Raw genomic sequence first — 11,145 nt, 5'->3', positions numbered from 1 at the left:
GCGCAGAATAATGAAACCTCTGCTGAGATCTGGGTGATTCTAGGAAAAGAGAAAAGTACATTTTCATCTCCTTTCTCCCCTCCTCCTTATGGACAATGTTCTAGGTCTTCAATAGACATTAAGCTGTCATGTTAACATATATAAATTTTCCCCTAGTTCCTCTGGCAGGCTAGAACTTTATTGTTGGTTTTTTTTTTCATTTTTATTGGTTTTTTTTCTCTTAAATTTTTTAACAACTGTTTAAAAACAAAAGAAAACGAAAACCTCCTTGGTAAAAATAACTCACTATATGATACATATACCCAAATGGTGTGATACTTTATATAATAAAAGATGAAAATAGTCACTTTCCATAATAAAAATAAGTTCTATTTTTGTTTATTTTACAATATACTTAATATTCTCTTCTTCCTCTTCTTCTCCTTCTTCTTCACTCAAAGTAATAAGGTCCCGTGTTTGATGTCCCGCCCGCTGTCTGGTGGTGGCTTCCCGGTGGTGGAGGAGGGGGGAGGGGAAGGGGCGGAAGAGAGGGAGGGAGGGGACAGTGAGGGAGGGAAGGGCGGGATTAGGAGCATCTGTGACATCCGCACTCCATGTGTCTCTCCAGCTCTTCCAGGAAGGAGGAGCCATTTGTGCATTGGAAGACGTATTTCCGCCGCTTGCTGCGGAGAGGGACGCAACACTGGGCCCCACACCCGCCGCGACACTTCCGGAGAGGCACCTTGATGGTCGTGGCACACGATACGGAGCCTTGTTGACGTCGGACCACTTCTCGGACGACCTCCCCCTGGCACGGGCTCTCTGTGGGGGGCAGAAGAGGCAGAAAGGGGTTGGCAGTGGCGGGAGGGGAACAGAGAAGGAAGGGCAGGGGGCCTGGGTTTTCATCCTGGCTCCACCACTTGCCTGCTGCATGACCTGGGGCAAGTCACTTAACTTCTCTGGGCCTCAGCTTCCTCATCTGTAAAAGGGGGACTCAGTACTTAGATTGTGATTCCCATGTGGGACAGGGATTGGGAAGCAGTATGGCTCAGTGGAAAGAGCATGGGCTTGGGAGTCAGAGGTCGTGGGTTCTAATCCCAGCTCTGCCACTTATCAGTTGTGTGACTTTGGGCAAGTCACTTAACTTCTCTGTGCCTCAGTTACCTCATCTGGAAATTGGGGATTAAGACTGTGCGCCCTATGTAGGACAACCTGATTACCTTATATCTACTCAACGCTTAGAACAGTGCTTGGCACATAGTAAACACTTAATAAATACCTTAATTATTATTATTATTATTGGGTCTGACTGTTTATCTCTAGATTGTAAGTTCCTTGTCGACCGAAAATGCATTTACCAACACTATCTATCGTACTCTCCCAAGCACTTACTGCACTTACATTTCACTCAGTAAACTCTCAATAAATACGATTGATTATCGGGCAACTAGCCCAGCACTTAGTACAGTGCTTGGCACATAACACTTAACAAATGCCAGAAGAACGACTATTATTTTATTAGGAGGGAGTGGAGAGAGGAATCTATTCCTTGATTTTCTCTTCCATCCACCCTCCCCTGGAAGTGCAGGGCTCGCTCACCTTGGTCGCAGTACTCCCCGCCGAAGTTGGGCTCGCACTCACAGTAGGGCTCCCCCCGTTCGGAGATGTGGCATTGTCCGTGGTGGCACTTGGTGCCCCTGCACAGGTTGGTGGAATCATTCCTCCGGTCGCAGTGTGGGCCTGCGTAGCCCTCTACGCACTTGCACGTGTACGCGGAGTTGGCGGCCATACACTTCCCGTGGATGCACCTGGGAGGCGGGGAGAGGGAGACAGTTCACACCAGGTCTGTGCCGACTGGGCTCCTCTGACACAGTGGCTGCTGGGAGCAATAAAGGAAACCATCCACACTGGGAGACCCATCTCACATGCCCAATTGGGCAGCTCTTTTCGTAGCACGGTTAGTGACCAAGTCAAGGAGCCTCAGCAGGGAGGAGAAGAGGAGGAAGAGATTTTCTTAACGGGAGCCGCATCCTAAAAAGACCTCCAGAGGCTTCCAATCGCCCCATTGCCCTCAGGCAGAACAGCCTCTCCTCCGCCTACTTCTCCCCTCTGACTCTGCTGAGCCAACCTTCATCGGCCACCTGTTCCCATGGTCAACACTCCTGTCCTGACAGGAAATCTCTCATCATCAACTAGCATTTAAGTGCCTCCAGCCATCAGTTCCTCCTCAAGCCCAATTTCAATTCCTCTGGTTACAACTCAAGTCCAGGCCCTCTTGCGCCACTCCTAGGATCGGTCAAGAGGGCTGTGGCTAGCGTGCCTGGGAGTCGGGCGTGGGGACGGTGTCACGGTGGGGAATCCAGGACCCTAAGGAGGGAACTCAGAGGGAAAATCCCAGAGATCACGGCCGGTCTGGCCACCGAATTTGACTTACTTGTGATTGAGGCAGGGATCCCTTGCCTCCTGGTCGCACAGTGGCCCCATCCAGCCTGGGTGGCACTCGCAGACCACACTGCTTTTCTCCACGGAACGACAGATGCCATGTTTGCAGATGTTGCAGGACTTGCATCCTGGGAAAACCCCCAGAGACTGCTGCGGGAGGCTCTTGAAGTCCTGCAGCTCGTTGTTGATGCGGACGTCATGGATGCAGCCATGGAAGCCTCCCAGGGTGCGCTCCGTGCCCTGGCGAAGGGCCGAGAGCCCCGTGGACAGAGGCATGCCTACGGAGAAAGCATTCATGAAGTCCAGGCAGTCAGCAGTGTGGCTTAGCGGAAAGAGCACGGGCTTGGGAGTCAGAGGACGTGGGTTCTAATCCCGGCTTCGCCACTTGCCTGCTCTGTGACCTTGGGCAAGCCACTTAACTTCTCTGGGCCTCAGTTACCTCATCTGTAAAATGGGTATTAAGACTGTGAGCCCCAAGTGGGACGACTTGATTACCTTGTATCTCCCCCAGTGCTTAGAACAGTTCTTGGCACATAGTAAGCACTTAACAAATACCAACATTATTATTATTTACTCTATGCTTACCGTGTGCAGGGCACCGAACTGAGCCTGGGAGAGTAAAATAAGACAGAGTTGGTCGACACATTTCATGTCCACAATGGCACTGGGCTCTGAGATTGCCGTCAGGGTGTTTCCCTATTTTCCAGCCTCCGACATGCATCGCCGGTCTGCCCCTCTTTCAGGCTAGGCAGCCTTGTCTACCCAGAATGTGGCAGCACAACCAGGCATCTCTCAATGGTCAGTGGACTGTGCTCACCCTTTTGTCGATTATCCTCTCTCTTCGGGTGCCTCCTTTAGGGCATTTCACAGCTCCCCCAACAGAAGCTGGGCCAAGACAAGGCAAGGAGGTTCACACCACTCCTTACTCCTTGTGGATACACTCAGAAAATGGTACAGTATTGGCTGACTGTCCCTTTGCAGCAACAACAGCGATGGCATTTATTAAATGCTTACTACGCACCTAGAACAGTGCCAAGCCCTGGGGTAGCTGCAATATAGGGCACGGTCTAAGGAGGGAGAACAGGTAGTTCCTGCCCAAGGTCACTAAACCGTCAAGTGGCAGAGCTGGGATTAGAGCCTGGGTCAGTCACTTCTCTTTTCAGTAGGCTGTGTATTAGCAGCACGGGAATAATTGCTTCTAAATGATTGTGACTGAGGAGACAACTCACCTATCCTATGATGGGTCAGTATGGTTAAGGTTGGGTCAAGGGTCAGGTGGAGTTAAGGTCGGGGTCAGAGTTAAAGTAAGAGCTGGAAGCAGAATGCATTAAGCTTGGGATCTAGGTTAAAATTAGCGTTAGGAGACACCCGTGGCTAGCCTATCCCTTAAGTTAAATATGAATCTGGATTCTATTCCAGGGCTCTTTAGCATCAGGCACCTGCTCTGGGAGATTTAGGGAAAGGAGGAAGAGGGAGCAGGGAATAAAAAAACTACAGGAAGGATTTTGGGTGGGCCAGACAGTGTTCCTGGATTGGGATTTGATCATTGGAGCGGGAGGGGCAGCGGGGCTAGGCAAAGCATACCTCCAATGTAGAGGGGGCTGCTGGTGCCCACGGCGGGCTGCTTCTGCAGTTTTCCAAGGCTCTTAGGTGGTCCTTTATCCACCACCAGATTCAAAGTCTGGTTCAGCATCACCAACTCCACGCTGTGGAACTGCCCGTCATTCACCGTCTCCACACTGGGGTGGGAGAGAAGACACATAGGGAGAGGAGTAATTCATTCATTTATTTATTCAATTCATTCATTCAATAGTATTTATTGAGTGCTTACTGAGTATGAAGCTCTGTACTAAACGCTTGGGGGAGGACAACAATAAACAGATACTTTCCCTGCCCAAAGCAAATTTACAGTTTAGAGGGGGAGAGAGACATTACTATAAATAAATTACAGATATGTACATAAGTGCTGTGGGGTTAGGAAGGAGGAGGAATCAAGGGAATAAGTCAGGGCCACGCAGAACAGGAGGGATCACGCGGCCCAGGTGAATGGGGAAGACCCTGGAGACTCCTGGGGTTGGAAGGAGACCAGGGAGGTCATCTGCATCATCTGGCAGGTGGGTGCCAGGTCCACGTTGGAGAGATGGTTGTCTATTCTTTCTATGGAGCTCTCTGGGAATGGAGTCTATTCTTGAGAAGCTGTCCCAGAGTTGAATCCCCCAGTGGCCAAGAAGAAATTCCTTATATAAAACACAACTCTCTCCTGCCTACATTGAAACCTATTTCCTTTTATTTAATCCTCTGCAGACTTGAAGAACAACTGATCTGTTAGATCCTTCATTTCCTTGAAGTTGCCTCAGTCCTCTCTTCCGCAGACTAAACAACCCTCATTCCTTTAGGCTTTTCTCAAAGGGCTGATTTGCCATTAATCATCTCCGAAAACAGCTCCCAGTCCATCACTGTTCCCCACGACCTTGGAGGTTGCCCGTCCCCTTTGCTCCTAAATACCAGCTGAACCCTCACTGCCTCTTGGATTCAGATCTCTTCTGGAAACAGGGGAAAAAAAGTAAATAAATATTGAAGTGCTGAGAGAAAAGTCGTCAGAAGGTGGAGACATTTCTGGTTTGAAAAGGACTTTAGTGAAACAAAGCCTGGAAGAGAGCAGCTCTCTGAAAGGCCACCCGCCCGAGAAACACAAGCCCTTATCCCTCCCCACACAAGACCCCATTCATACAAAGACCACAAGCTCCCATTATCCCCCCCTAACCCTGAAAACACTCCAACACCACCTTTAAGGCTCTTATTATTTTCTTCAGCATGGACTCAAATAGGCCTCTGTCTGAGCATCTGAGCAGGCATCTTTGACTTGGCAGGGGCAGTGGGATAGAAGTCATAGTTATGGAGTAAGTGCATTGTTTTGTATCTTTAAATGGTGTTTATTAAGCATAAATAATATGTGCCGGTCACTATTCAGCACCGGGGTAAATACAAGATAACCAGATTGGACACAGTCCCTTGCCCACATGAGGCTCACGGCCTTAATCCTCATTTTACTGATGAGGTAACTGAGGCACGGAGAATTGAAAGATCACAAAGCAACAAGTGGAGGAACTGGAGGTGGAATCCAGGTCCTTTGACTCCCAGGCCCATGTTCTTTCCACTAGACGTGTTATACCTCAAACTGATGAAGAGTTTGCCGCTGTTTTCCAGCAACTCCTGTCTCTCAGGGCTCTTCCTACAGACCTAAGTCAGTCTCAGTCCTGATGAGTGTCACTCCCTAAGGGCAGCCTTCATTCTATGTCAGAGGTCCAGTGAGGATAGGAGGGAAGTCAGACAGAAAGGAGAGGTGAGGGATTCCTTCTTCAACTCCACAATGACAGCAGGTGCTGGGTGCCAGAGGCCCCAGAGAGCAGGATGCAGTGCTGCAGTGAGGATGGGAACTCCCGGCTGGAGCCCAGTTCCTCTGGGCCGGTGAGTTGAGCATCGGGGCCGCCCGCAGTTACTCCGGACTCACTGGCCCCGCCCAGAAGTGGAGCACAGCCCGGCCCGGCTACTCGAGGCTGACTGGCAAAATCATTATCATCACCATCATCAGTGGTATTGGTTGAGTGCTTACTGTATGCAGAGCACTAAAATAAGCACTTGAGAGAGTACAAATCAACAGAGTTGGTAGACACTTTCCCTGCCCAAAGTGAGCCAACAAGGTAAAATAAACGTAAGCTTGTATTTACTGTTTTGGTTCCACCTCGTAAAATAAACGTAAGCTTGTATTTACTGTTTTGGTTCCACGTCTGGAGGTCTGGTGGGGAGGCTAAGGCGAGGCTAAGGCAAGAAGCAGCCCCCTTAACTCTCTAGCTTTAAGAGACTCTAGTTGAGTGTCTGGTAAATCAGGCCAGCTCAGGGCTCACCTGTTCTCTGCTATCCCCGACAACTGTTTTCTGAGTTTGGGGAATTTCTCTGAGGAGAAATGCTCTGAAAATAAACTTTATATTTAGAAAAATGGCAGAAGCCACAGCTCCTCCCTCTGAATTTGCTGCACCAGGGGGTGGCATAAGGCCGGCTATCGTTCCCTGGGATACCCTCTATCATGGTCCTCTCTGAGTGTCTGAACAGTTTCAAACAGAATCTCCTTACCGTTAGCTTTAAAGGAGTCAATCATCTTTCCCCCTCCAACCTTCTCTGATTTCCTACTGTAACCCTGCATGCTCACTTAACTCCTCTAATGCCAACCTACTCACTATAACTTGATCTCATCTATCTCGCCACCAAGGCTTAGCCCACGTCCTACCTCTTGCCTAGAACTCCCTCCCCTTCATATATGACAGACCATCACTCTTTCCTTCTTCAAAGCCTTATTAAAACGACATCTCCTCCAAGAGGCCATCCCAGACTAAGACATCAATTCCCCTACTCCCTCTCCCTTCTGTGTCGCCCTTGTACTTGGATTTATACCATTTATTCACCCCATTCACAGCCCACAGCACTTGAGTACATGTTTGTAATGAAGTCGCGTGGCCTAGTTGAAACAGCACAGGCTTGGGAGTCAGAGGACCGGGGTTTGAATCCTGTTCTTCCACATGTCTGCTGTGTGACCTTGGGCAAGACACTTAACTTCTCTCTGCCTCAGTTACCTCATCTATAAATGGGGATTAAACCCTACTCCCTCCTACGTAGACTGTGAGCCCCTTGTGGGACAGGGACCATGCCCAACGTGATTAACTCAAATCTACCCAGCGCTTAGAGCAATGTCTGGCAAATAGTAAGTGCTAATAACTACTATATTTATTATTAATGTCTGTCTCCTCCTTTAGACTGTAAACTCCTTGTGGGCAGGGAATGTTCTACCAATGTCCTCTCTCAAGTGCTTAGTACAGTGCTCTTTACCCAGTAAGTGGTCAATACATATGACAGATTGATTGATTGATTGGATGGGGAGAGATGGGGAGGCTGAGTCTCCTGTTGCTGTGGCAGACTGATCCTGGACCCATCATGTAGAGGTAACAGGAGGAGATCTCTGGTACTTTCTGCTACCGGCAGCCTTTTCAAGTGGTCTTCTGTTTGGGAATAGCTGGTCAGCAATCAATCAATCTATCATTGGTATTTATTGTTACTACTACTACTACTACTAATAATGGTGGTATTTGTCGATTAGACTGTAAGCCTGTCAGTGGGCAGGGACTATCTCTATCTATTGCCGATTTGTACATTCCAAGCGCTTAGTACAGTGCTCTGCACATAGTAAGCACTCAATAAATACTATTGAATGAATGAACGAATGAATGTTAAGCACTTACTATGTTCTAAGCACAGTACTAAGCACTGGGGTGGATACAAGCAAATCGGGTTGGACGCAGTCCCTATCCCACATGGGGCTCAAAATCTTGATCCCCATTTTACAGATGAAGTAACTGAAGCACAGAATAGTGAAGTGACTTGCCTAAAGTCACCCAGCAGACAAGTGGTGGAGCTGGGATTAGGACCCACGACCTTTTGACTTGGTGGCCCATGCTTTCTCCAATAGTACATACTGCTTCTCTTATTGAGCACTTAACTGTGGGATAGTCCTGCCTAAAGCACACGGGAGTGTGCAACGTAACAGAATTAGTTGGCATGTTCCCTGCCAACAAGGAGCTAACTGTCTAGAGGGCCTCATCAGTGGTGTCTGCAACTGCAGATTCTCATTAGACAAAGGCCTATTGAACCTGCATAGAATGGGGAGACCTTCATGATGAGCAGCTTGGAGCAAATTTCAATTGGCCTCTTAGGGAAAGGGGCCACTGAGGGGTAGAGCCTGGATGGTCAGATGGTAATAATAATAATAATGGTAATGTTTTTGTTAAGCGCTTACTATATGTCACACAAATGGCTCACTGGAAAGAGCCTGGGCTTGGGAGTCAGAGTTCCTGGGTTTGATTCCCGGCTCTGCCACTTGTCAGCTGTGTGACTGTGGACAAGTCACTTAACTTCTCTGTGTCTCAGTTCCCTCATCTGTAAAATGGGGATTAACTGTGAGCCTCACGTGGGGCAACCTGATGACCCGGAGGAGGAGCCGGGATTAGAACCCACGGCCTCTAACTCGCAAGCCCGGGCTCTTTCCCTTGAGCCACGCTGCTTCCTTCCTGACCCTCTTAAAGGGCCTGGGTAGCAGGCAGGGAGACGGCTGCTCCCATCTCTCTGATACCATCCTTCTTCAGGCTCCGCTACTCTGCTCACAGCACTTCCTTTAGGCTCCAGAGAGGAAGGAAGGAACGATTCACAGACTCGAAAACTTCCCAGGTTGATTTGCAGAGCGGGTGGAGGGGAGTTCAGCGCTGGCACCCGCTCTGGGAGGACAGTCTGCAATCGGTGTTCCTGCGACTTGGGGCTCTTCTCCTTCCCAGTGGCTCCTTGGTTGAGTTGGGGGCATTCTGAGATGCACCCCATGATGCTTGCTTCTCTCGGGGCAAAGGAAGGCTTTCTGGGGTGAACAGTGGGCTACCTCAACAGAGGCTGGATCGGAGGAGACGTTTAATATGGAGTTATTAGAGCAACTCAGGCTGGGCATTTTCAGAATCCGCAAGGCATCAGCTCTGATACATCACCACCCCTGCCACTGGACAGCAATCCGTTCTCCTTTGGAGAGCATTCAAGTGCTTAGTACAGTGCTTTGCGCACAGTAAGTGCTCAGTAAATAAAGTTGAATTGAATTCTTCCAACATGCCTCAAAACTGGTGCAGTGTTATCCGGTCTGTCTCCCTGAGGCTACTGAAGTCAGTGGCCAGGATGGAAGTAAAAACGGTGGCAGGCTTTTTCGAGAACTAGGGGAATTTCTTTACTACAGCCACTGCCCGCAGACTAACGTATTTCTTTTCGGATGTCACGTGACCTTATTAGTCATTCTCCGTCTCCTCAAGTTAGGAATTTTCGTATTTCCTCTTCTGTATCTCAAATGACTGTGCATAGTGCTCAGCGTGGCTAGAGAAGCAGCGTGGCTCAGTGGAAAGAGCCCGGGCTTGGGAGTCGGAGGTCATGGGTTCGAATCCCGGCTCTGCCACTTGTCAGTTGTGTGACTGTGAGGAAGTCACTTAACTTCTCTGTGCCTCAGTTGCCTCATTTGTAAAATGGGGATTAACCGTGAGCCTCACGTGGGACAACCTGATGACCCTGTATCTACCCCAGCGCTTAGAACAGTGCTCTGCACATAGTAAGCGCTTAACAAATACCAACATTATTATTATAGTTCAGCTGCTTCCTGATGCCTTTGTTCCATGTGGGTTTAGTCTATGGATGGAATTAGTTTCTTCTCTGGAGCCCAAAGTTGCAAAGTAAAGCAGCAAATCAGAGGGTGAATAAACCAATTCATGTTCTTTCTACACAATCCTGAGGATTTGATGGACTCTTAGGGTTGATCATCAAATGTTTCATCGACCAATGGCATTGGTTGAGCGTGAACTGTGTGCAGAGCATTGTACAAAGCACCTGGCAGAGTAGAATGCAAAAGAATTGGTATTTACATTCCCTGCCCACGAGAAGCTTACAGCTAGATATATTCTTAGACGTGAGTGACGAGAGCCCAATTGCCCTGGAGGACCGGTGTGGCCAGTGTGCCTGGCACCCAGTATGGCATAGTGGATAGAACATGGGCCTTGAAGTCAGAAGGACCTGGGTTCTAATCCCAGCTACGTGACCTTGGGCAAGTCACCTAACTTGTCTGCGTCAGTCACCTCATCTGTAAATCTGGAGAAGGGCGTGAGCCCCAAGTCCGAATTGATTAACTTGTATCTCTTCCAGTACTTAGAACAGTGCTTGGCACATAGTAAACATTTAACAGGTTCATAATAATATTAATAATATTAGCAGTATTATTAATGCATGACTTGAACAGCTTGAAGGTTCAGATTCTGCTGGGGAAAACCTGCTTGCCTGGGGGGAACTGTTCACACTTAGCCAGTTCACTCATTAGCTAAGAATCCAGAAATAGATCTGAATAGGGGTAATCCCCCTCCCAGCCCCACAGCATTTATGTACATACCTGTTATTATTTATTTATATTAACGCCTCTCTTCCCCTCTAGACTGTAAATTCAGTGTGGGCAGAGAATGCATTTGTTATACTGTTATAACAAGCAATTAGTACAGTACCCTGCACACTGTAAGCGCTCAATTTATATGAATGACAGACTAAATCAATCAATCCCTCAGTGGTATTTATTGAGGGCTTCCTCTGATCAGAGCACTGCGTTAAGTGCTTGGGGGGGGTACGATGCCGTCGTTAGTCGGGACCCCTGGCCTCAAGGAGTTTACAGTCTAGCAGTTTACCCAGAATAACCGTCGTAGTGATGAGGATGGACGGATCAAGGGACAAAACGAGAGTCTCTTACCCAACTCTAGCTTCTTAGAGCCTAATACTGACTCTTTACAAACAAGGAGCAACTAAATTGGAGCCCAAACAACTAGAGGATTTCAGAAATGTGGGCTTTGATTCTGGAGCGCTCTTCTGAAACTTGTCAGGCTAGAGTGGCACTTCCTGTCTTTGTTCCCCCATCCTCCGATTCTGTCATGGGAGAGTGGGGATGGGAGGCTGCTGCCGTGCCCAGAAAAGCAGGATCTGGGCTGCGGATTGCTCTAGATCGTGCCGAGGCCACACACTCCCTGAGTACAAGAGAACCTGCTCAGGAGCACCTTACAGTATGATCCAAAATGACCATCCCACTGGGTCACGGCCACGGTGTCCTGGGGGCTCAGCCAA

At 48.7% G+C, this 11,145-nt stretch overlaps 1 protein-coding gene across 1 annotated transcript in view; it reads right to left on the bottom strand.

Annotated features, from left to right (window-relative positions):
• Positions 1-362: 362 nt before the first annotated feature.
• The window catches only part of SLIT3 (slit guidance ligand 3), a 592,453-nt gene continuing 581,670 nt past the window's right edge, over positions 363-11,145 (bottom strand). Inside the window, exons 33-36 of the mRNA XM_029051206.1 lie at positions 4,006-4,160; positions 2,414-2,699; positions 1,579-1,787; positions 363-801 (exon numbers count right to left, since the gene is read on the bottom strand). Coding sequence (XP_028907039.1) covers positions 566-801; positions 1,579-1,787; positions 2,414-2,699; positions 4,006-4,160 — 886 coding nt within the window. The 3' untranslated portion in view covers positions 363-565. The remainder of the gene's footprint in view (positions 802-1,578; positions 1,788-2,413; positions 2,700-4,005; positions 4,161-11,145) is intronic.

This window comes from Ornithorhynchus anatinus, chromosome X1 (assembly GCF_004115215.2).
Source record: "Ornithorhynchus anatinus isolate Pmale09 chromosome X1, mOrnAna1.pri.v4, whole genome shotgun sequence".
Classification (NCBI taxonomy): domain Eukaryota; kingdom Metazoa; phylum Chordata; class Mammalia; order Monotremata; family Ornithorhynchidae; genus Ornithorhynchus; species Ornithorhynchus anatinus.
Note: the sequence above shows the minus strand (reverse complement) of the source record. Positions and strands in the feature narration are given on the sequence as shown.